Source organism: Neoarius graeffei, chromosome 28, assembly GCF_027579695.1.
Source record: "Neoarius graeffei isolate fNeoGra1 chromosome 28, fNeoGra1.pri, whole genome shotgun sequence".
In the NCBI taxonomy this organism is placed as follows: Eukaryota; Metazoa; Chordata; class Actinopteri; order Siluriformes; family Ariidae; genus Neoarius; species Neoarius graeffei.
In genome coordinates, this window is record NC_083596.1 from 23,607,021 (window position 1) to 23,634,003 (window position 26,983).

General features: G+C 43.5%; 2 protein-coding genes across 7 annotated transcripts in view; both read left to right on the forward strand.

Moving 5' to 3' along the window:
• Positions 1-16,234, forward strand: part of usp2b (ubiquitin specific peptidase 2b) — a 105,018-nt gene extending 88,784 nt beyond the window's left edge. The window contains exons 1-12 of one of the 2 annotated variants that reach the window (XM_060913465.1): positions 2,710-3,112; positions 9,502-9,552; positions 9,698-9,821; positions 10,162-10,273; positions 10,465-10,575; positions 11,595-11,659; positions 11,766-11,869; positions 11,962-12,039; positions 12,331-12,409; positions 12,580-12,687; positions 12,867-12,987; positions 14,853-16,234. In XM_060913465.1, the coding sequence (XP_060769448.1) occupies positions 2,954-3,112; positions 9,502-9,552; positions 9,698-9,821; positions 10,162-10,273; positions 10,465-10,575; positions 11,595-11,659; positions 11,766-11,869; positions 11,962-12,039; positions 12,331-12,409; positions 12,580-12,687; positions 12,867-12,987; positions 14,853-14,937 (1,197 nt within the window). In that variant the 5' untranslated portion in view covers positions 2,710-2,953 and the 3' untranslated portion in view covers positions 14,938-16,234. Of the gene's footprint in view, positions 1-2,709; positions 3,113-9,501; positions 9,553-9,697; positions 9,822-10,161; positions 10,274-10,464; positions 10,576-11,594; positions 11,660-11,765; positions 11,870-11,961; positions 12,040-12,330; positions 12,410-12,579; positions 12,688-12,866; positions 12,988-14,852 lie in introns of those variants that run through there. The other variant, XM_060913464.1, reaches the window with a different exon arrangement.
• A 2,484-nt stretch (positions 16,235-18,718) lies between these two features.
• LOC132876053 (uncharacterized) lies at positions 18,719-26,426 on the forward strand. Of its 5 annotated transcripts, none has more exons than XM_060913288.1 (12): positions 18,719-18,851; positions 20,146-20,232; positions 22,481-22,777; positions 22,865-22,967; positions 23,068-23,195; positions 23,279-23,341; positions 23,435-23,494; positions 23,592-23,621; positions 23,724-23,768; positions 23,850-24,103; positions 24,248-24,407; positions 26,156-26,379. In XM_060913288.1, the coding sequence occupies exons 3-12, from the start codon at positions 22,543-22,545 to the stop codon at positions 26,305-26,307; spliced, it is 1,230 nt and encodes a 409-aa protein (XP_060769271.1). In that variant the 5' UTR covers positions 18,719-18,851; positions 20,146-20,232; positions 22,481-22,542; the 3' UTR covers positions 26,308-26,379. The 5 variants fall into 5 exon arrangements, with proteins under 5 accessions (XP_060769271.1, XP_060769272.1, XP_060769273.1 ...); XM_060913289.1 differs by lacking the exon at positions 18,719-18,851 and adding an exon at positions 19,072-19,103; XM_060913290.1 differs by lacking the exon at positions 18,719-18,851 and having other exon boundaries at positions 19,734-20,232; positions 26,156-26,265; positions 26,369-26,426.
• Positions 26,427-26,983: the final 557 nt, after the last annotated feature.

Sequence of the window (26,983 nt, forward strand, 5' to 3'; positions counted from 1 at the left end):
AAATGCTTAGCACGCCCTTTTGTTTTTTGATGAGTACAAAGAGTACACATGGAACAGATGCACTTCTGGGTATCTAAAATACCTGAGACTGATGTCTGCCCACACAGCTGGAGGAACAGAAGGTGTAAGCCTGTTCCTGATGGGTGCATAATTACCTTTTCAATTGTCCCTGACAAAGGCAGGCCAACTCTTTCATGTGGTGAAAGAGCTAAATGTAATGACTCTTCTGCTCTGGGCACACGGAGCAGAGTCATTAATTCTGAATTCCTGCCATGAAGGAGCAATGAACACAGATGTCTGACAGTAACAGTGTCGAAGAAACTGTGGAGGTAGAAATGCATGCAGGGTTTAGATGTTTGCCGGCTGTGTGGACTGACTCACCCTCATTCTGTGTGCACATTTAAGAGCCTCGCTAGCAATGATGCCAAAGATTGATGCTCTGAGACAGGATCCTTGGCCAAGCGTCTTAGATGCTTAGCGTCCAAGAGGCTTAGATTCCAGCACGGTTTGGTGACTTAACTGCTATAACATTCATACTTGCCAACCCTCCCGATTTCGGCGGGAGGCTCCCGATTTTAGCCTCCGTCTCCCGCCTCCCGATCGTATTTGTTAAAAACTGGATAATCTCCCGGTTTTGGGAAATCCCTACTGCCAAATTAAAAATACTCCCGATTATGTCCAATCAGAATCGTATGAGAAACACTGCTGACGTCAACTGATTTTTAACCAATCAACGAACAGAACGACAGTCACTTCCATAATGTAGGATTCACCCAGGCTGTCCGACATTTGTTATAAGCAGTCATTCATCATGGCCACTAAGCCCAATACCAAATGGCAAAAATATGAATGCAAATACCAGGTTGCATGGGAGAATTAATTTCCATGGATAAGCAAATGTTCGACCAGCCAGTTACACATTTTAAGGTAAAGATACCTTAAATCAGAATATAATGGACATTTGAGTGTGAAATTAAACTAGTCTTCCATACCATTTCAGAAACAAACTGTACAACTTCTAAAGTCTCATTCTCTCATCTCATTATCTGTAGCCGCTTTATCCTGTTCTACAGGGTCGCAGGCAACCTGGAGCCTATCTCAGCTGACTACGGGCGAAAGGCGGAAAGTGTTGAGTGAAATTTTGCATGACAGAGAATTTGTTTGATGAGTGTATTTGAATAGTGTGGTCGTGTCTTAGTGCTATTTTGAATTTATGTTTGAAAGTTTTAAGTGAACGTTTACAAGTGAATTATCTGGAAAGTGATTGATTTTGACAGAGTTTTGAGGTTTTAAGTGAAAGATTACTCGTGAGTGTATTTTGGTCGGACTAGAATTTTGCATTCGAGTGAATTTCTTTGTGGAGTATATTTTGATAGTATGGTCGTATTTATAGTGCCATTTTTAAATTTTGTTTGAAAACTTTCAAAGTTTGCAAATGAGCAAATTCCTTTGATGCATTCCGATAGGATTTTGATCGGATTTCTAGTGCTTTTTAAAAATTCTGTTGGAAAGCGTTTAGTGAGGGCGGCATGGTGGTGTAGTGGTTAGTGCTGTCGCCTCACAGCAAGAAGGTCCGGATTCGAGCCCTGTGGCCGACGAGGGCCTTTCTGTGCGGAGTTTGCATGTTCTCCCCGTGTCCACGTGGGTTTCCTCCGGGTTCTCGGTTTCCCCCACAGTCCAAAGACATGCAGGTTAGGTTAACTGGCGACTCTAAATTGACCGTAGGTGTGAATGGTTGTCTGTGTCTATGTGTCAGCCCTGTGTGTAGTTGTCATAGTGCATTTTGATGTAATATACTGTTTCAGGGCGGCGTAGTGGTTAGCACTGTCGCCTCACAGCAAGAAGGTCCTAGGTTCGACCCCAGCAGCCGACAGGGGCCTTTCTGTGTGGAGTTTCCATGTTCTCCCCGTGTCCGCGTGGGTTTCCTCCGGGTGCTCCGGTTTCTCCCCACAGTCCAAAGACATGCAGGTTAGGTTAACTGGTGACTCTAAATTGACCGTAGGTGCGAATGTGAGTGTGAATGGTTGTCTGTGTCTATGTGTCAGCCCTGTGATGACCTGGCGACTTGTCCAGGGTGTACCCCGCCTTTTGCCCGTAGTCAGCTGGGATAGGCTCCAGCTTGCCTGCGACCCTGTAGAACAGGATAAAGCGGCTACAGATAATGAGATGAGATGAGTATTATTTCAGATGTTTCATTCTGAGCTCTCTCATGCCTGATACATGAATCCCATAACCTAGAGTAACTGATAGAACAATATCAGCAGTTCAAAAACTCTTTAATTGTATAAATCTGAAATGGTTTGCAATTAATTGGGATCCACTGTTTTTATCGTTTCAACCGCGCATCATAGCCTCGTCCGACTGAAAAGGTCGTTCACGCACTTTTCTCCCCCATGAGAATTCTGAAAAGTTGGTAAGTATGAACATTTCATGAAGTGCTGAATTAAATCCGGTTCATTCGGGCAGGGAAATCAGTACGCATTAGGGACACTGAATAAACAACCGCGGGGTCATATTTGATGATCGGAGTGAATATCAAACCGAGAAAAGGAAAGCGAATGCGTTCTCACTAAAGAATGAACGCAAGAAGGTCTCGGTTCGTTCCCCGCCTGCTGACGTCAAGACACGGTGTGACGTCAGTCTCAAAGGGGCGGGTAATAAACCAAAACGCAGCGCACGCACCGACTTGTCCATCAGTCCTGTGCGGCTCTGAAAGCGGATCAGACGCGGACGACAGCAGGGCGACTTTACAGCTTTTCTACGACTATTATTTATTTATTTATTTATTTATTTATTTATGAATGCATTGTGCACTCGGTCAGTAATATTCGGAGCATAAAACATCTGTCTGAAGAGAAGAGGATAGTTTACTGACTCTGCAGCAACCGCGGTACGAACTTACAGAGTTGGTCGCGAGATTTAATTCGTGTTTAAGGTCACTTTTGTCGTCATCATGCCCAGCTTGCGTCATTCATACAACGTGACGGTGCCCGAGGAGCCCCCAGCCTCCCTTTTCCCCTTCAGCAAAGCGGAGGCGCGCAGGAAAAGTGCGTCTGTGTCGCGCTCCATGCTGGTCTCTACGTTCGTCGGACTCCTCATTAACCAGGCGAAGGTAGGACACCATTCCCCAACCTGTCCTTCAGGGTGAAATGTCTTTGCAAGCGCAGAAAACTCGTTTCCATATTTACCGGCATCTCGAATGTTCTTTCCGCTGTGCGCAAAAACCAAACGCCGTAGCCGAATGACCTGTAAACTTCTCTCATTTCAGCGTGTGAACAGTTATTACATGACGTATTACGCGTCTGCCGTCCTTCCAGACAGCGCAAAAAGTTCGTGCAACTTTAGTTAGCCGTGTTTCTAAACCCCGAGTTTGGTGAGTTTGGTTTCTTTCCCCTCTGCGTAACGCTGTGCGCTTTGGCTTTGTGCGCATCGCGCACTGCGCCGACTCGGGTCCAATCAAGTTCATCTCATCTCATCTCATTATCTCTAGCCGCTTTATCCTGTTCTACAGGGTCGCAGGCAAGCTGGAGCCTATCCCAGCTGACTACGGGCGAAAGGCGGGGTACACCCTGGACAAGTTGCCAGGTCATCACAGGGCTGACACATAGACACAGACAACCATTCACACTCACATTCACACCTACGGTCAATTTAGAGTCACCAGTTAACCTAACCTGCATGTCTTTGGACTGTGGGGGAAACCAGAGCACCTGGAGGAAACCCACGCGGACACGGGGAGAACATGCGAACTCCACACAGAAGGGCCCTCGCCGGCCACGGGGCTCGAACCCGGAGCTTCTTGCTGTGAGGCGACAGCGCTAACCACTACACCACTGTGCCGCCCCCAGCCCAATATGATATGGGATTTACATCCATACTTGATCCACAAATAAATTATTTTCACTTTATCTTGATGAATGAACGAATGACCTGTGTTTTAGTTCCAGTTTATGCACTAAGTAGGCTGATCAGGACCAGCCAGGAATGATGAACTTTATCTTCATGAATATTGATTTGTTTAAGTATATATGAAAGAACGAAGTCAGTATGTAAAGTATTTTGAACAGCTTTATTAACTTCATTTACACATATACTAATAAAATTCAATCCAAACCATTCTTGCCTACTGATAATCAAATCTCACACTTGTAGTCAGAATTCGCGTTCTATTAGTCCATAAATGTGTTGAAATGCTCGGTACAAAATCGCAGCAAGAAACGGTAAATTTAGACTTCCCGGAAGTTGACCGGGGGGAAAAAAAATCGGTCTGCGCATGTGCATGGTAAATTTATACCAGCGCACGATCAGACCGTGACACTGGGTTCGAGCCTTGTGGCCGGTGTGGGCCTTTCTGCGCAGAGTTTGCATGTTCTCCCCGTGTCCGCGTGGGTTTCCTCCGGGTGCTCCGGTTTCCCCCACAGTCCAAAGACATGCAGGTGACTGGTGACTCTAAATAACTGGTGACTCTAAATTGACCGTAGGTGTGAATGTGAGTGTGAATGGTTGTCTGTGTCAGCCCTGTGATGACTTCTCCAGGGTGTACCCCGCCTCTTGCCCGTAGTCGGCTGGGATAGGCTCCAGCTTGCCTACGACCCTGTAGGACAGGATAAGCGGCTACAGATAATGGATGTGAATGGTTGTTTGTGCCTCTCGCACATGGGTACACCCTGGACAAGTCACCAGGTCATCGCAGCGCAAGCTGGATAGGCTCCAGCTTGCGGCGCGACCCCCCCCCCATCCCATCCGCATGGGATAAGCAGTTACAGATACAACAACAAATGAAAGCAAGCGATATAAAAGAATACTTATTTACTTAGTATTACAAAGATAAAATAAAATTGGAGCCATCTGATGAGTGTTTACTCAAGCTGAGGCTGTTTTGAATAACTGATGAAAACTGAGGGAGTGTAGCTTTAAAACTCCCAAGGAACTGTAGATGGTTTCACACTGCCAGCCACTCAGGCAGCCTAATATTAGTTTCATGGAATTATGTATGAGATGTTTAGGTATACAATCGAACTCTAAGAACCTTCTGATCTTACATCTACTCTACATTGTGGAGAACAAAAATGTACCTGTATAGTGCTTTTTTTTTTTTTTCCCCTGACAGTGTGGGTGTATGGAGCTGTTACGATGTTATCCCGAAGCAGAAAAAGTAGCCTTATCATTGGAAAAAGAGCATTGAACAAGCATTCAAGAGTTTTAAATGCCTTAATAGCTCCTTATGTAATACCAAACTGGGCTTTTAAGGTGCAAACACTTGTTGCTATACTGATACCTTCAGCAGCACATCATTTATATTTTTAGCTAGTGGAACATAATTGTTGGAAAGGTCATTAACGGACATAATTTTACCTTGTACATTTGAGGGGACACTGACATCGTTTCGTCATTTTAACTGACAGGGTTCACTGCTTAATGGATATTTAGTCACGATGGACTTATCCTTTTACTGGTGGAGTCCTCCTAAATGGTACATTTAATATTCTCTCTGCTCTAACATCTGACTCAGTTCATCAGTTCGTTAATAAGCCTTTCAGGAGAATAACATGGCTGTGTTTGAGCAGGGAAAAGACTAAAAAGATTTAAAGGACCAGGACTGTGTGGGGAAATAACTGTTTGTTTTTATACTTAAAAAATGCTTAATGAGATTAGATGTCCACAGAAATACTCCACTGTGACAAGGACAGCTTGTACTGTGTTCCATATCAGATAACATCCTTACCAAACACACATAAGATTTGAAGGTCAGTTCAGTTGGCATTGCATCGTGAGTTTGACTTTGTCTGTGCACGCTCCTAGTGCAGAAATTACCAGACCTTGCTTGAACATGTTTGCTGTTTGATCAGCATGTTGGCTGGCAATAACCTGACTTGCCTTCGCTGTAGTTATAAAAAGCATTTAATTTCACATAAAAGCCTGAGCCTTGTTCCTGAAACGAGGAGAGCGTGCTGTTACATAATCCGGGTGATTCGGTGGGCAGCTGAGAGGCTCACTTCTAGAGGAATGTGTGTTATGAGTCAGGCCCTTTCTTTAGATACCGCACTTATTTGCTCTTTCTGCTCACCCAGGCATTGTGCATTGTTCATATAGCAATCTGTCCAGGAAAAGCATCCCTTCTTTATTCTTATATCAATGTGGATGAGTTGTTAGAAACAGATACGATGGGGTGACAGTAGCAGCCATGAACTTCTTTGAACGTTTGGCCGCATAGTCCCTTGGCTCAGTGTGGATGTGTGTGCATGTGTATGTTGGATAGAAAGTGAATCCAGTTGGCACCATAAACCTCCTTTAGCCTGCATGTGACGATGTGTTGTGTAATCTCAGGTTAAGGCCATAATGTTCTTGCTTAGTGTCTTTCAACTCTTGCCAACCAATTTGCATAGAGTCCTCAGCATTCAGGATTAATTCCAGTTTCTCCGCTACTCTGCTGCCTCCCAATGAGCGAACGGAGCGGTGCGCCTTCCCAATAGCAGTGCCAACAGGATGCTCCTGGGCTTAGCCCGCTGTCATAGTACAGCGTGAGAACTGGCAGAAGATGCAGCAGAAGAATTCGTAGGTCTCACACGCACACCAAGAGGACCAGTGTCATGGGGACCAGCTAAATGTTCCCACAAGTTCAAAATTGAGCTACTCATATCCTTATGTTTACTAATGTATTAGTGGGGTGTTTCCATTGCTAGTCTTAGCTCTAAATTTAACCTCAGTGACCAAACAAAAATCTTTTGCCACGTTCACATGTTTTAAATGAAAGCTAGATTATTCACAGGGGCAAGCCCATTCCAATCCCACATGATGAAAATTGTCATGTATTCCTATGATCATGATGACATTTGGTCTAAATACATGCTGACACACACCTCCACCCTGGTAGGAGGAACAGAAAAACCTCGTAATGGAGTTTGGGTGTGGGAGGGAGTTTGGGCGCAGTAGCCAGAGGCGCTCGTACAAGGCATCTGATTACTGTGGAGGTGTGAGAGGCTCGAGCTGTTGCTGTTGATTGTTTGGAATGACTCAGTTGTATGACTAAACCCATCAGAGTCAAACAGGATCCTACACGTTAAGCTCTTTTTTTTTTTTTAAGCTAGTTTATTTAATGCAATGTAAATAAACTAGCTTAAGGTTAATTTAACAGGTTAATAACACACTGTTGTAGTGTGCAGGATAGCGTTCGTCATTTTAGCTTAGTGTGAGAAACTTTTCCACATTGCCAAATCTCTTGTAATAGGTCATGGACATGGTTTGTCATTAACATTAGATATTAATCAGTGGAAAATGCAGGTGTTCAGGAAGGTGCTGTGTATACCTAGAACTGGCCATGAGTCTCTCTGGGAAGCTGTCGTAGTAGCCTAACCTGTTTTTTTTTTTTCCAATGGACTGAAACTGTACCTGGAAAACTGTAGTAGGTCCAGACGTAATATCTGATAAGCATGAACCAGTTGATTTTCAGTGAACTGTACTGTGTAACACTGTGATGGTGCATTGAAATGTACTGCAACATTTTTAAACCAAGTATATATTGACCTCTTGTCCTTAAACAAATACACACTGCTGTCTGAGAATACATTCTGCCAATCTGTCCTGATCCTGTTGGTTTTCTGTTTGTAGTTGTGCATTGCGTAAGTGGGTTCAACAACCAGAAAAAGACCAAAAAACCCCACAAAAAACACCCTACTCCCTGTTGACTTTTGGAAAGCAAATGTTTTCATTGCAGGTTAGGGTTTAATTTAAAGCACTTCACAGCAGTGTGACAGCTTGATGCTGCAAGTATAGTTTGAGCAATCTGGCAGACAGAAGATCTAGATTCAGACTATCTTTCAAAATCAGGAACAGGCAGGTATGTCTCAAATGGTCAAGAGAAAATAAGGAAGCGAGTCAGATTTGAATATTATGTTCACTTGCAGTGCAAGGTCGCTGCCCAAACACTGGTGACTTGCCCGTTCAGTTTTGTCAAGAGCATAATGTTCTTTTTGATACCCCTTTTCCACCAAATCAGTTCCAGGGCTGGTTCGGGGCCAGTGCTGGTGCTGGTTCACAACTCGTTCAACTTGCGAGCCAGCTGAGAACCAGTTTGCTTTTCCATAGCTCGCGGTGCTAAGGGAAGCCACGTCATTACGTCACTGTATATGTCAGTTACGTCGCTACATTTGCATAAACCTTGGCGCGAATATCAAAGCAAAAACAACACGGAAGAAGCAGCAACAACAATAACAACAATAATAATAATGGATGACTTCACGTTTGTACAGCTGCTGCTTCTCGTCACTTAAGTGGCGATCTTTCGTGGTCTTGTTATTGTTGTTGGTCTTAACAACTCCGCCCCCCCCGACGTAAGCAGTTCTTTCCTCTGGCCCAGCAGAGAGTTGGTGCTAGCCTGGAACCGTTTTTTCTGGCCCCAGAGCCAGTTCTTTGTCAGTGGAAACAGAAAACCCGGTTCCAAACTAAGCACTGGCCCCGAACCAGCCCTGGAACTGCTTTGGTGGAAAAGGGGCATAAGAGGATGACCATCGTCAACTCGTTTGTTTCTCTGAACCTGTATTAATGCACTTAACTCTCTATCTAGCTCCCCATACATTATTATTCCATTACATTAGCTATAATTTGTCCACCCTAGATTATAATAAACGCCTTCTTTGAGCAAGAACTTACACATGCACACACATGATTTTCAGACCACACGAAAACTTTCATGTGCTGTGGTGATACTAGACTGTGCGTGCGTGTGTGCGTGCATGCATGTGTTTTCAGCTAACTGTCAGAATCTCCTGAGAATATGCAGCAAGCTTTGCCTCCATAGCTACAGTTATACCAGCGCAGCCGTTCCATTACTGTACACTAATCCTCAGTTTAATAAACAGTTTGTTGTTTTTGTTGCCATGCATGTTGTGATGCGGCAGATGGAGCCTGTTTGTTTCGGAGAAGTGATGACCAGCGGGGGTCTCTCTTCATATCTGCCCACATGCTGTTTGAAGGAATCAAAGCTCACAGCTCACACACAGGCTGTCTCCAGCATTAATGATCATCACCATTAAATCATGCACATCCCTGCACCAGTACCTGTGTCACTAAGCTTATGGCATTTGATTCACCTAATTTGAAACATTACACCAATCTTTTCCTAACATCTGTTTTGGTTATGAAATATACCCAACATTTTTTTTTCTTTCTGTAAACATATTTACTGTTGGGAGATGGTTTTAACTCAAGGCCAAAATACTCAAAGAACTGAGCTGATAAGTTGGCAGTTAAGGACATTGCTCAAGGAACCAATAACAGTTCTGTGGAACCTCTTGTGCTACGAACACACAACCTTTCAGTCACTAGTGCACTATCTTTATTCACTGAGATACCACACATGGCCTCTTCTGAGCACTCAGTGGCACAAATACAATATCCACTCAAGCTTTATTGTTATAAGGCGATATTGGTTGGAAAGTGTTTGTGATTGCCTTAACTTGCCAAATAACTCTCCTCTCTATTTCTTTGTGTGCTTATTCATAGAACTCCAAGAACGCTCAGGGACTTGTGGGCCTAAGGAACCTGGGGAACACGGTAAGTACGCAACATGAACACATACATTACGCCATATATTACTGCATAAATTTCTACCCAAAGTTTACCTTGGAAAATATTGATCACATGGATTATTTATGACATGGATTATTGATGACAACTGAGCCGCTCACTGTTTCCACAGTGCTTCATGAACTCCATTCTGCAGTGTTTGAGTAACACACACGACCTGCGTGACTACTGTCTGCGCAACACGCATCGTACTGACCTCAACAACAACTGCAGGGCCAAGGCAGCTCTGATGGAGGGTATGTGCACATCCAGATGTTTGACGCTCAACAGGTGTCAGATAGGGGGTGGGAATTTTTATGGTTCTGACGATTAGATTTTGATTTCTAGTGGAACATGGGTTCTTTATTTCTAATCTCAGAGTGCCACTATGAATCAAAATCGAATCGTAAGGGCCCTAAAGCTTCCAATAAGTTCTTCATGGATCTTCATTTGTATTTTTATCACCTATGCTATGATTGTTTTTCTGTTGGTAAATCATAAATTTGAGTTACATGGCACTCTGGTTGTAAATGTGGATTTACATAGTATTCAAACACTATTTGAATACTTTCATAATATTCATATCTGCACTTTCAGAGTTTGCCAAGCTCACTCAGACACTGTGGACATCAGCGAGCAATGAAGCCATCAGTCCCTCTGACTTCAAGACTCAGATTCAGAAGTACGCGCCGCGCTTCATGGGCTACAAGTAAGTCTCTACTCTTCAGATAAGACACGTCAGAGTGTGCTAATTAACTTTGCTATACTCACCATGTCCTCAGTTAAATGATTTATGAACTAACTGAAATATTAGCCTGTACTGATCCATCTGATCGTACAAAGTCTTCGATTTCCTTGCTTCTCCTGTCTCATATCTTGCTCGCTTTGTTTCTGTGACAGTCAGCAGGATGCTCAGGAGTTCCTGCGCTTCCTCCTGGATGGGCTCCATAATGAAGTGAACCGAGGGTCACTGAGGCCCAGAGCACCCATAGAGGACTTCGACCACCTCTCGTAAGTGCAAGCTTAAGATTCCCAACACTTTCACCCTAGTGGTTCTCAAAGTGGAGTCCCCAGGGGTCTATGGAGCAGACATATGGTGTCCCTGATTTTATTTATTTATTTATTTATTTATTTTTTGGTACAGTGGCTGGAATCACAGTCCACTGTTATGTATATATATATATATATATATATATATATATATATATATATATATATATATATATAATAAATATACATTTATTCACTGTTATGAATGTATAATAAATATTATTTATTGGGCATATAATGATATATCGTGCGACAATAAAGCGCAATACAAATTTATGACTATTTAAATCAACGTAATAAAAAATTAATTGTGATTATCATCATGCTGCATAAACTTAGCTTTTGCAAACTGTAATTGCATTGTTTAGACAACAGGGTACAATAACAGGAATATGCGTGACTTCAGCATAGGCGGAAGTAACGTAGCACTAATGCTGCAAAAACACACGCCAAAAAAAACCAAAACCTGCTAAAGCATCTGGAAAAGGGCTGTTGTGTGACTGGCTGTACAAATAGATTTAACAAGAAATCAGAGCTTTTTTTTTTTTTAGACAACCAAAAACTTAAAAAAAAAAGAGAGAGAAAAGCAAATGGAGGTAGTACAAATTTTAGCTATAATTAACTTAAACTGAAACCCCAACTTTTAAAGAAATGAAACACAAGTGTATTTACTATAATTTCAAAAATTTCTTCTAATTGAGCTTAACTGTTTTTAGCAAAGGTTCTATGGATGAATTGCAAGAATAACAGGTTCCAGTAGCACCAATCAATAAATATGGCAGAACAAATTTACCTGTTGTGCCAAATATTTTACAGTTGTATTATTTACATTAACTGTTTGATCATAAAGGAAGGAAATTATGCAGGATATAGTCACTGGCTGCTAATAATCTAAGAAACCCTGTTGTAAATAGACTATAGCTACTGACTGTAGTCTTGAGATCATGTTCTTAGTGTGTGTGTGTGTGTGCACTCCTCAGGGATGATGAGAAAGCCAAGAGAATGTGGAACAAGTACCTGGAGAGAGAAGACAGCAAAGTAGTTGGTGAGTGTCACTAATGTGTGTGTGTGTGTGTGTGTGTGTGTGTGTGTGTGTGTGTGTGTGTGTGTGTGTTTGGATTGCTAATGTATGCTTTGGTCTTTTCCCACAGATCTGTTTGTTGGCCAGCTGAAGAGTTCACTGACCTGCAGTGAGTGTGGCTTCTGCTCCACTGTCTTTGATCCGTTCTGGGATCTGTCTCTCCCTATTGCCAAGGTAAACACAGACCCGAACACTAACACAAAAATACAGACAGGTCGGAGTTCCCTGTGTCAATGTGTGTCTTAACAGTACTCTTTCTGTTGTAGAGCTCTGGAGAGGTGACGCTGATCGACTGCCTTCGGCTTTTCACGAAGGAAGATGTACTGGATGGGAATGAGAAACCAGTAAGTGTTTGTACATACTGTATATGTGTGTGTGCGCATGCGCATTATTCTCTAAGTATTAATTTTGCGTTATTGTGCAAAGGCTCACTTGATGCTGTTAATGTGTTGTTCTTTCTATAGAACGGCACAGAATAATACATTAAATACATTAATTAGCTGTCTAAGTTGAAGGCAGTTTGGTGTGGTCCAGGACTAGACTGAAATAAACCTATGCTTGAAGAAAATTTTAAATACATCTTTGTCTTTTTGTTGTCTTACCCTGATATATCTTTCTCTCTGTCTCTCACACAGACATGCCAAAGGTGTAAAGCCAGGCGGAAATGTACGAAGAAATTCACCATTCAGAAATTTCCCAAAGTCTTGGTGCTTCGTATCCTTTCTGAAATCACTCTGCCAAGCAAACTATCACCAGTCCTGCACATAATTTAATATAAAGCAATGTCAACTTTCCACAACAACACGAAATAATGTAAGAGTTGCTGTGTACATACAAGGATACGCAGATGTACGTGTTTGTCTTTAACTCTCCGGCTGGTTCAGATCTAAAGCGATTCTCTGAGGCTCGCCTGAAAACCGCCAAACTCTCTACTTTTGTCAACTTTCCCATCAAAGAGCTGGACCTGTGTGAGTTTGCGTCAGACAACAGCAGTAAGTATACCACCCAGTCATCCTTTTATATTTAATCAAAATGTATAATGGCATAATTCCAAGCAGTAACATGTTTCTAGTAATCAGCAACAGTATATAAGACAGAATCTGATATACATCAGGCTCCTCAGTGAAATGTATTTAATCTCTTTTCTCTCTCTTTCCTTGCATTTGTCTAGTGCACGCCGTATATAATCTGTATGCAGTGTCTAATCACACAGGCACCACACTGGGTGGCCATTACACAGCATACTGCCGCAACCCTTCCACAGGAGAGTGGTACTCATATAACGACTCCAGGTAACTCGCAGAAAAGCACATTTTATCTCATCTCATTACCCATCTCATTATCTCTAGCCGCTTTATCCTGTTCTACAGGGTCGCAGGCAAGCTGAAGCCTATCCCAGCTGACTACGGGCGAAAGGCGGGGTACACCCTGGACAAGTCGCCAGGTCATCACAGGGCTGACACATAGACACAGACAACCATTCACACTCACATTCACACCTACGGTCAATTTAGAGTCACCAGTTAACCTAACCTGCATGTCTTTGGACTGTGGGGGAAACCGGAGCACCCGGAGGAAACCCACGCGGACACGGGGAGAACATGCAAACTCCGCACAGAAAGGCCCTCGCTGGCCACGGGGCTCGAACCCGGACCTTCTTGCTGTGAGGCGACAGTGCTAACCACTACACCACCGTGCCGACCAGCACATTTTATACAACCCCAAATTAGAAAAAGTTGGGACGGTATGTTGAAATTGAAATTAAAGCTGAAAACAAAGAATTGGAAATCATCTTTGACCTGTATTGCACTCAAAACAACACATCACATTATTTGATGATTTACCAGGCGCCGTTTAAGGGATTTGGAGATCACGGGTGTTCAGCTTAGGCTTGCGCCCTTGCCCTTTACACACCGAAATTCCTCCAGATTCCTTGAATCATTTAATGATGATATGCGCTGTAGAGGGTAAAATATCAAAATCCCTTCATATCTATCTTTGAGGCAGCACAGTGGTGTAGTGGTTAGCACTATCACCTCACAGCAAGAAGGTTCTGGGTTCGAATCCAGTGGCTGACAGGAGCCTTTCTGTATGGAGTTTGCATGTTCTCCCTGTGTCCGTGTGGGTTTCCTCTGGGTACTCCTGTTTCCCCCACAGTCCAAAGACATGCAGGTTAGGTTAATTGGTGGTTCTAAATCGACCGTAGGTGTGAATGTGAATGGTTGTTTGTCTCCATGTGTCAGCCCTGCGATGACCTGGTGACTTGTCCAGGGTGTACCCCGCCTCTCGCCCATAGTCAGCTGGGATAGGCTCCAGCTCGCCCATGATCTTGCACAGGATAAGTGGTTATGGATAATGGATGGATGGATCGTTCTTTGAGAAACATTGTTTTTAAACATTTCAATAGTTTTCTCACATATTTGTTGACAAACTGGAGATCCTCAGCCCATCTTTGCTCCTCAAAGACTAGGCCTTTCCTGGATACTGGTTTTGTACCAAATCATGATTAGCATCTCCTGTTGACATCACCCGTTTCAAATCACATGATTATTTAAATGTTTTACCTCATTGACTGGGGCGGCACGGTGGTGTAGTGGTTAGCGCTGTCACCTCACAGCAAGAAGGTCTGGGTTCAAGCCCCGTGGCCGGCGAGGGCCTTTCTGTGCGGAGTTTGCATGTTCTCCCCGTGTCCGCGTGGGTTTGCTCCGGGTGCTCCGGTTTCCCCCACAGTCCAAAGACATGCAAGTTAGGTTAACTGGTGACTCTAAATTGACCGTAGGTGTGAATGTGAGTGTGAATGGTTGTCTGTGTCTATGTGTCAGCCCTGTGATGACCTGGCGACTTGTCCAGGGTGTACCCCGCCTTTCGCCCGTAGTCAGCTGGGATAGGCTCCAGCTTGCCTGTGACCCTGTAGAACAGGATAAAGCGGCTAGAGATAATGAGATGAGATGAGTTTTGTTTTTTTGTTTTTTTTTCCATTTTCCATACCAGCCCAGCTTTTTCTTTGGGGTTGTAGAATGATAGAACGGGTTGGTAGTTAGGAGTACCACACTGTCCCGAAGCTCTATTCATCTTTGGTGTCAGATATTAGAGATGCGTTTTCTTCAGCATCCAAGTACATGCACAAATTTACATATCCTCTCTCTCTTGTTCTTAGGGTAAGCCCTATGTCCTCCAGTCAAGTACGCAGCAGTGATGCCTATGTACTCTTCTACGAGCTTGCTAACTCCTCACGCTTGTGATCCAGCCTCATCTCCATCCTAAAGAAGGATTCTGGGATCAACATGGGGCCAAACCCTCAAAAGGACTTGAGACTAAAACTCAGCTATGGCTGTGCTTTGAGTCACAACCTGAGATTGTTTTAAGACAGAATTATGAACAAAAACCGAGCACACACCAGAACTGAACTATGGTTGAGGCTTGCTCACTACTTAGAAGCCTGGGACAAGATTTCAGACACAGCCCTGAACGAGCTCCCATATAAGGGCTTCCTCATCCTGTATTCCACTGGATGTCGACTGCTGCTGCTGCTAAAGGGATGGGGATAAACACTCCTTGTAGGAAGAAAGAAAGCAACTGGAACACTACCTCTCATGATGAGCAGGACCTTTTGTGTGTGTGTGTGTGTGTGTGTGTGTGTGTGTGTGTGTGTAAGACAGATGTTAAAGAACTATGCACTGTGTACCTGGAGCTCTTTGTTCCTCGATAGTCAGTCATCGTGACTGCATTGTGAGTTTAATTTATTCTGGTATTTTAATGTTTTTAAATTTTGAGACTCTGGATCTGAATATGGGTCACAACAGTGAGTGGTTCAGGGAAAATATCATTTTCCAGTCTTCACTTTTTTACCCCAAATGTTATTTGACTTGCTTGGTACCTTTAGTTTTGCACTGGAGCTAATGTAATTCTGTCTCACCCAAAATCATTTTCATATACTTGCTTCACATAGCACTGTTAAACTACACAAGCTGTGTCAAAAAGGGGATTTCATTATCATCAGCATGTGGCTTATTCATAATAATGGGGTCTTATACTTTGAATTGTACTAATTTTATACTGTATCCTGAACCATATGGATTAATGAGGGGTGAACTGGATGGAGTTCTTAGATATTTATGGAAAAGAGTTTTGAGAGACATCTATTATCTGTTGGCTACATTTGCTTTATAACGCCATCAACCATTTTGGGGACATTTGTTTGTTTTTACCGCTTTCCTAAAACAGGGACATGAGTCACCCCCTCATGGAGCTCACCTTCGCCATGCTGGTTTTTGTTTTATTTTGTGACCACAGGGTTCACTTTCACATGGAAAACAGCTTTTAGGGCAAAAGGAGCCACCTGTTTGTGTGTGTGTGATACAGGTGGTGTGATATTTTATTTATGAAGTACATGTTATGAATGTATGTGAGTGAGTGAGTCACAATCGTGTGATTAACACAGAATGAGTCCTTCCTGTCCATGGGGCCCCACATGTCAAGTACTTTTTTGGCTTTTTAAAAGCCAGGTAGATGTACATATGAATAAATTAACCAATTTGACCACAAGTGTCTTTTTATTATTATTATTATTATTATTATTATTATTATTATCATCCATGACTAAGGGTCTTTCCAGAAGTTTTTTTTTTAATAAATAAATAAATATAACCTAGGAGCTATTTTACTAGCCAAGTAATACTCTCTCTATTTAAATCCTAATAAGGATAAATAATCAAAAAATATAGAACTAGAAGGGCATTCGGTAGAGTGCATACCTCCACCAAGCCACATATCAACATCAAAATCAAATCACTTGAACCAAGGATAATACTAAAGCTGTCCACCAAATTTCATCCAAATCCGTTCACTACTTTCTGAGTTACATTGGGAACAGACCAAAAATAAAAATCCAGGCTCTGCATACATATCTGGATTTGCATCAAAATCTAATCAATTGTTCCTTGGCCTATGACTCACCTTTCCTCAAAATTTCATCAAAAATCTGTTCACTACTTTCTGAGTTGCGTTGGGAACAGACAAACTGAGACAAAAACATAACTTTGTCCAACAAAGTTGCCGGAGGTAATAAAATCTTTAAATGGTAAGAGATACTTGGACAAATGTACAACACAGTGGAAAAACCATTTAAGAATTATGCACCTATATGGTAGAATAAACTTAGAACATTCACACGGATTTGCTGGAAGGATATAACGAGTACTTTTTAAGCCACTTTTCAAACCTCTGGACGGCCTTTGAAGCACATACAGTATAATGGTAGTTAAGTATGTGACTGATAACCACCAGGAACAGTGAACAGAGGTGTAGCAGTCATTTTAAAAGTGAGAGAGACACAGCTGTTAGTAGCTCACCCACATCCACACCACCCTGAGCACATAGACACAATACAGCCAAAAAGTATGTGGATCTCAATGCGTCCTTAACTGAGTTGTTTGTGTGTGTGAACAGGCACAAATCAAAACCCTTACACTGTTTTTAGCTGACTTCTTTGTCTCCTGATGCTGCCTCTGCTTCTCTCCTTCATCAAAACAGAGTGTAAACAAAGCAGGGAACTGAGAGAGAAACAGCTGAAAGTATTTCATTTCTTTGTTTAACTGTGATCATTATTCCTTTTTCACCATTTTTTCACCTGCTCTACAATTTTACACTTTGACCACTAGATGGCAAGCAAGTGCTCTGACTCGAAGATGAGAATTTTTTTTTTTTAGAAGAAAAGCCTGACTGTGCTGTGCTTGCAGCCAATCAGTGAGCTACATTGTCCACAATGGCCAATCACTGACGCGCGCTGTCTTTCAACAACCAATCCCTGATCACTATTGTTTGTCCCACCCTTTCACAGCTTCGTTCTTTGCTTTAACACTCTGAGGTCCTGTTAGACACTCTGTGGCAGTCTGATAAACTTTGACGTTTTTAAGTATTTCATCTAAATAAAAACATCCATGCAAAAGTGACACGCATGGTTATATTCTGGACACCTTCAGCAATAATAATATGAGAGTAAAGTGGATGTAATAAAATTTGTTTTTATTTAAATTAAGTGCAAACACAACCTTACAAAAAACTATTTTCAGAGTCCTCATCTCATCTCATTATCTCTAGCCGCTTTATCCTGTTCTACAGGGTCGCAAGCAAGCTGGAGCCTATCCCAGCTGACTACGGGCGAAAGGCGGGGTACACCCTGGACAAGTCGCCAGGTCATCACAGGGCTGACACATAGGTGGGGTTTACATTAGACCGTATCAGCGGATCATCAGATTAACGTTTTTAAAAACGATTAGCGTGCACACAGCAACGCCAATACACGATTCGCCAGTTAACCTAACCTGCATGTCTTTGGACTGTGGGGGGAAAACCGGAGCACCCGGAGGAAACCCACGCGGACATGGGGAGAACATGCAAACTCCGCACAGAAAGGCCCTCGCTGGCCACGGGGCTCGAACCCGGACCTTCTTGCTGTGAGGCGACAGCGCTAACCACTACACCACCGTGCCGCCTCAGAGTCTTCAAACCTTGTAAAAAAAAAAAAACACACACTATAAATATATCTGCACAAGACTTTTGAAGTCTGAACCTTGTAAACATAGGTGTTGGCTACATAAAACTAACAACAGCATTCTGAAATGTTATGTAGTTTCAATACTAATTGTAGAAACTTCAGACTACCTTTGTTTTCTCCAAAGCCAGTTGCCCTTTCAAATGAATATTGATGAGGTAGGTGTAATTCACCTGTAATCCCCCCTGTCACTGTCAATAGAGATCTTGCAGTCACGTGACCGGAAAGTACACAACCGCCATCGTGTCGGTCAAAAACACCGCTGAATACTGCTGCACTTGTGTACAGAATGGATCAATTTCAACCGACGGACTACACGGCTCATTTTTCTAATGAACAGATAACTAGATATATGTCTAAAATAAACGAGCTACAGATTTGTGACCCTTATGGCTTTCCGGACGGAGTTTTCACGACCGGATTTTGAACTGCCAGCGGAATACCCGGACGTGTATAATTACCTCATTAACTTTCCCTCGCTGTTCAGTGGTGAAGCACTGCATGCTTATAAATCTCTGGACAGTTTTCTTTACAGAAATTCAGGATTTGTCAGCGACTCAGATGTGGCATCTTGTAAACAAGAAAATGATCCTCACTGGATGGGTAAGTCACTTCCCCGATAGCAGAGGGTCGTTGAAACGACGTAGAGTTTTGGTCAGAATGGTCGGTTTCCGTCGTACGTCAGAAAATCAACGCTGAAACAGCGCCGTGAAACGTCGATTTCTCCGCCGTCTGAGAGGGTCGATTTATCACCGTTGAATCACCGTGGGTAAAGGTTGATCTGTCGACCGTCAGAGAAGGTTGAATATACGACGTTGAACCATCGTCACTTTTGCCGGCCAGTTTTCAACATTGGTAGGATTGCTCAGAATATAAATTGCCACTAGTGTGTGTCTGTCTGTCTTATGCTGCTTACACATAGGCTACGTTTACACTAGACCGTATCTGTCTCGTTTTCTTCGCGGATGCACTGTCCGTTTACATTAACCCCCCTGAAAAAGCGGGGAAACGGGAATCCGCCAGCGTCCACGTATTCAATCCAGATCGTGTCTGGTCCGGTGCTGTGTAAACATTGAGAATACGCTGTGCTGAGCTCTAGCTGGCGTCTCATTGGACAACGTCACTGTGACATCCACCTTCCTGATTCGCTGGCGTTGGTCATGTGACGCGACTGCTGAAAAACGGCGCAGACTTCCGCCTTGTATCACCTTTCATTAAAGAGTATAAAAGTATGAAAATACTGCAAATACTGATGCAAATACTGCCCATTGTGTAGTTATGATTGTCTTTAGGCTTGCCATCCTTCCACTTGCAAGTAGTAAGTGATATGCGCTGGGATCACACACACAGCGGCTCAGTCCCGAATCGTGGCTTGTTCACTTCACTCGCGCGCTCTGTGAGCTGCGCAGGGCCGGAGTGCGCACCCTCCAGAGGGCACTCGCTGTTCAGGGCGGAGTGATTTGGAGCGCAGGATGCCTGCGGAGCCGAGCGTATCCGCGTATTGGTGTTGCTGTGTGCACGGCTAACGGTTTTAGTGTAAACGCGAATCATTTTAAGAACATTAATCTGATGATCCGCTGATTCGACGTAATGTAAACGTAGCCATAGACACGAGTAAATGATATAAGTAGGCCTATATAGGCTAAGTGATAATGGCAAGTAAACGATAAGTAAATGATGAAAAAAGGAATAAAACCAATTTAGGTCTACTGTCTGAACTCAGCAATATTTGACCTTCTATGAAAGTTTTTTTTTTTTTTTACAGTTTGTTGATTTCAAGGCATGATTTAAAAAGAAGGGCAGGCCTATTGCGATGTCGTTGGATGACCCATGCTATCCCATAATGCACCGTTGTTTACTGCATGACGTCATTTGCGTTACTGTACACTGGCTGCAGGTTAACTTCAACACTAGTTGGAACGCGACTCTCTTGTGGATCGGCCTGCTGATAGACGCTACTTTTTCATTCATCCCTGGACATCTGGTACGTACCATTATTCAGTCGCTATTAGTAAAGGGAATTTTAAATACAATTTCAAGCAGTTTAAGAAGATGGAACTTCAGTCATATCGCCTACGCCATAGGCCTAGGTTGCATGTCGTTGTGAGCCGACCTGTTATTTTGTGTAGCGGCTTTGTGTTTGGGTCACGGCCATGAACTTTAAACATTATCCAGGCTACCAACGCTTTTGTAGTGACCTTTCTTTGAGGTACCACGACCAACTTTGCTTATATTCCCTCAATTCATACAATAAACATGCAGATGCATTGTTTAGCCGAAAACTGGTCATAGTTGTGGTCTTGGAAAAAAAAAAGCATTTCAATCGAGTATACAGGCCTAGTGATGTGTCGTTCACGAACGAACCGTTCTTTTTGAACGAGTCTTCGAAGTGAACGACTAGAACTAGTTCGCGCTGCCTCTCGTTCTCGGTCGTTCGCGAATCAGCAGTCTCTGCTCGCTGGCAGCAGGGCGCTCGCTGAATCTCGGTCGCTGGCGAATCAGCAGGATCTGTTCAGTAGCAGAAGGGCGTCCAACTTGCATTTTGATCTGTGCAGAGCAGCGCCACTTTACTTCTTTAAGGGCTATCTGAGCCCTATTATCAGAGCGTTGACACATGCCAGGTCTTTAGTTTACAATTTAGAGCTCTCACTCAGCAATACATTTCAGTTCACAGCGAACGAGCTCAGCAGTTCGCGAACGAACGAACAGCCAGCCTGCCTGCTGCCATACTGGGCTGGGCGCATAGCAACGGTTTCCATGACTGTGATAAACAATGAAGAACGTGGCTCTGGAGATCGCGGCATACTGTGTTCGTTTTTTTAATCTCATCTCATCTCATTATCTGTAGCCGCTTTATCCTTCTACAGGGTCGCAGGCAAGCTGGAGCCTATCCCAGCTGACTACGGGCGAAAGGCGGGGTACACCCTGGACAAGTCGCCAGGTCATCACAGGGCTGACACATAGACACAGACAACCATTCACACTCACATTCACACCTACGGTCAATTTAGAGTCACCAGTTAACCTAACCTGCATGTCTTTGGACTGTGGGGGAAACCGGAGCACCCGGAGGAAACCCACGCGGACACGGGGAGAACATGCAAACTCCACACAGAAAGGCCCTCGCCGGGCCCGGGGCTCGAACCCAGGACCTTCTTGCTGTGAGGCGACAGTGCTAACCACTACACCACCGTGCCGCCCTCGTTTTTTTAATGTTAATGCAATTTGTAATAAAGTGGTTTGTTCTTTGTAATGAGCGTTGCTGTTGAATATGAGCAAAATGGGTGTTACTTAATGGGTTTGAACAACTGCATGAAACAGTCTGCAATGCATAATGCAAAGGATAATGTTTTTCTTCCATCTTTTTCTCAAGCACATTGTAATGTATGAAAATCTATTGTGGATGGCACCTCTGCCGCCTCTCGTTCACTCAAGATGAACTAAACTTCGGACGACAGCCATTGTTGTGCCGCTTTGGTGTGACGTCATCAAAATGAACGAGTGAACGAACTGAACGAACGAATTTCTTTGCTGAACTGACCGACATGAACGAACTGGCGGAAATGAATCGCCATGTCCCACCAATATACAGGCCGCGGTTATAACCGGTAGCTAGCCTACACCTAGCTTGTGGGGGCTGGGCTTTGTAACACTGTAGGCCTATGGGTCGCAGCCATTACAACATGAATCCAGGCATTAAAACATTGTTGGTGTTAAAACAGAACTTTCTATAAAACAATTGTTTGATCTGTGTGTGTGTAAGGTTATTTCAAATGTAATGGTGTAAATGTGTGTGTGCGTGCGTGTGACCACTTGAAACAAACATGCAGATGCATTGTTTCTGCATGTTTCTTGTATGAGTTGAGGGAATATAAGCAATTTCGTTTGTGGTACCTCAAACAAAGTGGTCACTACAGAAGTAGCCTGGATAATCTTTGAAGTTCATGGCTGCCATGGCTACACAAACGAACAGGTCAGCTCAAAACAACATGCAACCTAGGCCTACATGCTAGATTTAAACTCTAAGTTTTGTAACACTGTAGGCCGATGGGTCGCAGCCATTACAACATTAATCCAAGCATTAAAACATTGTTGGTGTTAAAACAGAACTTTCTGTAAAACAATTGTTTGACCTGTGCGTGTGTGTGTGTGTGTGTGTAAGGTTATTTCAAATGTAATGACGTAAATGTTGTCTTTGTCCCCCCCTATGTTTACCTCAATGGAACCTGAAGACCACTACCACGACATTCCCTCAAAAGGTACTGCAGTCATTTATTTCTTTAGGGGAGAGAATATGGCTTCTTATTGGTCAAAAAGAAGACGTGTTTTGAAGGCTACTGAAATGTTAGAAAGGCAGATTCTGTCCGATTTTGAGTCAGCTCTGCGTAATCATGCTCCTCCAGTGGGAGAAGTGGGATGCTACTGGCCACCCTATAGTGGCCAAAAAGCTGAGAAGGCCGCCATGAACTCCATCCCCCCGGGACAAGGATGGCAATTCCACCCAAAAATCAGGGTGCTGACAACCTGTGGTGAGCTGCATAGCTACTTCATTAAACCAATGACAATACTTCAATATTGCATTAAGCCAGTATCATTAAGACTGCCTTCCCTTTCAGCCACCTTTGCCAAAGCCAGGTCTTGCCTCAACCGATCGCTGGAGGAAGGCTGCCTTACAGCAGACCTGCAGTCTGATGGTGAGATGGGGCCCAGGAAAAGACGGTAAAAATTCTTTTTAAATCACAACTTGCAGTTATAAGTTCAAGTACAGTTTCGTTTGTGTTTTGAGCTGTGGCAGTAAGGTCCTGTGTTTATTTTAAAGTCCAAACAAAAGGTATTTTGAGGAGGACAGCGAGGAGGAGGCACAACCAAGGCGTAAGGGGAGGAGGCCACCATCTATTGACGCCACTCAGCTGGACAGCGAGTGGCAATTCCCCTCCCTTAATGAAGGTGACTATCTGTACCACTTGTTGTTGTTCTACTGAAGACCTAGAACTTGTCTGAAATAATAATGATTTCATTTCCGTCTTTAGACACCCAGTCAGCCAGTAGACACCCAGCCAGCCAGTTCCTTCACAGCCAGCCATTAACTCATGGTAACTATGCATTTCCTTTATTTATGCCAGAAACTAAAATACCAGTAAGTAAGTGAAGATGTTTTGATCAACTGACTGCTTACTATTTTTCAGATTCACTGCTGTCAGAAACCCCGCCAGGCCCCCTACATCACAGTCAGCCACTAACCCATGGTAACTATACATTGCCTTGATTTATGCCATAAACGACTAAAAAAAAAAAACCATCTATGTAGATGTGTTCTGATCAACTGACCATACAATTTTTCAGATTCACCCCAGCCACGTCACCGCTTCCATGGTAAGTCAAAGAGGAAATCAATCAACATGAAAATTGTCAATTTAGAACAGACATTTAAATTAAGCACCCTGCAGTGAACTAAATTGTACTCTGATATTTCAGCCACACCTCTGCCATCCCAACAGGGGAACAATGAGTTGCTGCGTGGTGAGTCCTCAACTGTAATCACTTTTCAAAAATGACAAGCAATGCGTAACAAAAGTCCTAATGTTTCGTGTTACTTAACAGACATGGGCATCAGCACCGTGATCTCTCTCCTTGGCCAGCTGAGGGAGGAAATCAGGGAGCTGAAGGGGGAAAACAGGGAGATGAAGGGGATGATAGGAAGGCTGGAGCAAGAGGTCAGGGCCCAAAGGAGAGAGATGGGGAGACAAGACACACCCCAGACATCACCCCTTACCAAGCTCCCACTCTCCACCATGGAGGAGTTTTTGGCAGCAGAGGCCCTGGTCAAGGAAGATGCCAAACAAAAGCAGCTGATGGTACTTATTCTTACCTTTCTTTTCCAATCATCTGCAACACCTGCAAAAGGAAACACAAATATTTAATGTCGTTGTGAATCAATGAAACAATGATAAACACTGAATACTTTCACATTGTCTTCATGCTACATTTTATTCTATCAGGTGTCTACCTTAGCCCTTTGTGGCGGAACTGATGTAGGGGTCACGGTGAGGCAGATGCTGCGTAGCCTCCTGGACAACAGCTTGGCCAGCCAGTTCAACTGGGCTGGAAAGGGGGAAAAAACTGCCTTTAAGGACACCAAAATGCATGATGTCCTGTTTGGTAGGTTATGCATGTGCACAAAGCTGTAAAAGAGGGTAAAATAGAAAGCTGTCGCAAGTACTTGCACACTACTTCTAAATGTTCTTTAACAACTCCTTCACTAACTGTAACATTACGATTATAATGACAATGACAAACATATTGTGAAAGATGCAAAGGATTAAGAAACTTACCAGGCGCCTTACTCAGAAAAAGCAGGTGTGCAGGCAAGTCCAGGGAGGCTGACTGAGTGACGAACGGTTTGGTAGTGGCATTTCTATTTCCGCTTTGTCAATGGGGAAATTACTACTATTATTATTTTTAAATCCCGTTTTAATTGTCACAAGATTCACACCTATGGTTTCTGATTTTTACATATATTTTCTGTACTAGTGCCATTACTTGCCACCTACCACTAGAGTGTGACATATGGCCCTTTTCCACTACCCTTTTTCAGCTCACTTCAGCTCGCTTCAGCTCACTTCAGCCCGACACGGCTCGCGTTTCGACTACCAAAAACCAGCACGACTCAGCTCGTTTCAGCCCTGCTTAGCCCCTAAAACTCGCACCGTTTTGGAGTGGGGCTGAAGCGAGCCAAACCGAGCCGAGTGAGGCTGGGGGCGTGAGCAGACACTCCCCTGTGCACTGATTGGTGAGGAGGAGTGTCCTCACATGCCCACACACGCCCCGCGAGCGCGCTGGGATCTGTAAACACCGCAAACCCGGAAGAAGAATAATTACGAATTACGAGAATTTCTGAAGCCTTATGCACCTCGCCTCATCTATACGCTCTTGCCAGTATCTGTTGGCGTTGTCGGTGACAACAAGCCACAGCACCAAGACCAGCAACACTAACGACTCCATGTCCTCCATGTTTATTGTTTACTATTCGGGTCGTGAGACTACCGCTTAAAAGATCACTGAATCAGTGACATACAGAGCATCGTGGACGAGTTCGCGGAGCGCAAGGCTCGTCGTATGCCCTTCAAATAATGCGCGCAGTAGGCTATTGATGTTTTATTATGAGCCATGTACAGTATGTCGCCTAATGTTTTTTTGTTTCTGAGTTACATGTTCGTTTGAAGGACTTAATGTACAAACTAACATAGTTGCACCCCGTAGTGTTGAAATTGGTAAACACAGTGCATTCAGTGAGGTTTGCACCACCCTCCTTTTATTTCTGACTCTTCCTGTCACCGTTGCAACCTCTGAGCGCTCATTCGTATGCCCTTCAAATAATGTGTGCAGTATAGGCTATTGATGTTTTATTATGAGCCATGTACAGTATCCTAATGTTTTTTGTTTCTGAGTTACATGTTCGTTTGAAGGACTTGATGTACTAAATAACATAGTTGCACCCGGTAGTGTTGAAATTGGTAAACACCGCAGTTGCGGACATTTTGTAGCCTAAAATGATGTTATGATAAGCTTTAATAAAGGGCCCGGTCATTTGCCCCGCCCCCGGCCCGGCTCTGACTTGTTCCGCCACTGTCACTGATGTCACTGTTTGCGCTGCTTAACGACATCACGTGACGTCCACCCACTTTCGCTAACTCCACCCAATGTGTCCACCCACTTCCAGCCAGCACGGTTCAGCGCGGTTGTAGTCGAAATGCAACTCCAACAGCCCCACTCAGCTCAACTCAGCTCGACTCGGCACGGCACGGCTCAGCCGCGTTTGTAGTGGAAAAGCGGCAATAGTCTTCCCAACTCAAACTTAAACAATTATCACCATGCAAATTCTCAATGTTTTGTTCTTTTTCTTTCAGATGCTCTACAAAAGCAGCTGCCAGGGAGCACGCGCGCCAATTTCAGTGACGCCGTGAAGAAGTGGCTGAAATATGCGCCAGAGAGAGAGGGAGGAATGAGGAGACGTGATGTAGGGTGGCATTTCATTTTGAAACCAATAGCCTACTGCTGACTTTCTTTGTCAATGCTGCATCAAATTAATTTCGGTTATGTTTTTCTGTTTCCATGTACAGGTGTCTGCGCCGCAGGAGGAGTAGGCTACAAAATTGTACATTTGTAAATAAATCCGAAAATGTTTCTAAGAACTTGTTCAAGTGTGTTCTGTTCCTTATAAATGGTAAAATGTATGCCTTATTACATAGCTTGACAAACATTAGGAGGGGTGCATTGGTGCATGCATTTTTTATATCCTGTTGTACATAAAACAGGACGTAGCCTACGCACATTGATATAAATGTTCACCTTCATGGTTGAAGTAATGTGTGTTCATCCTAGGCAAGAGCTCCGATGCTTTGTTAGCTAGTTTAATTTAGCCTGTTTTGCTTAATTTGTAGCCTTCCTGTTGTACATAAAACAGGAAGTAAAGTTGGATGAATCATCGCCGAAAATTCAACTATAAATCGACCGAAATACGTAGTTGAATAAAGGGTGAAAGGGGGTCTATTCTCTGTCGACCACCAGCCACTTTTCAACGTCGTTTCAACGGAAACTCATATGAGCAAAGCGGTGTTGAATCAACGTCGGTGATCGACGGTGATTCGACGGCGTATAGGTCGAAGAACATGGCGATGATTCCACGTCGAATCAACGACCCTCTGCTATCTGGGTTAAGTATTGAGTATAGCACT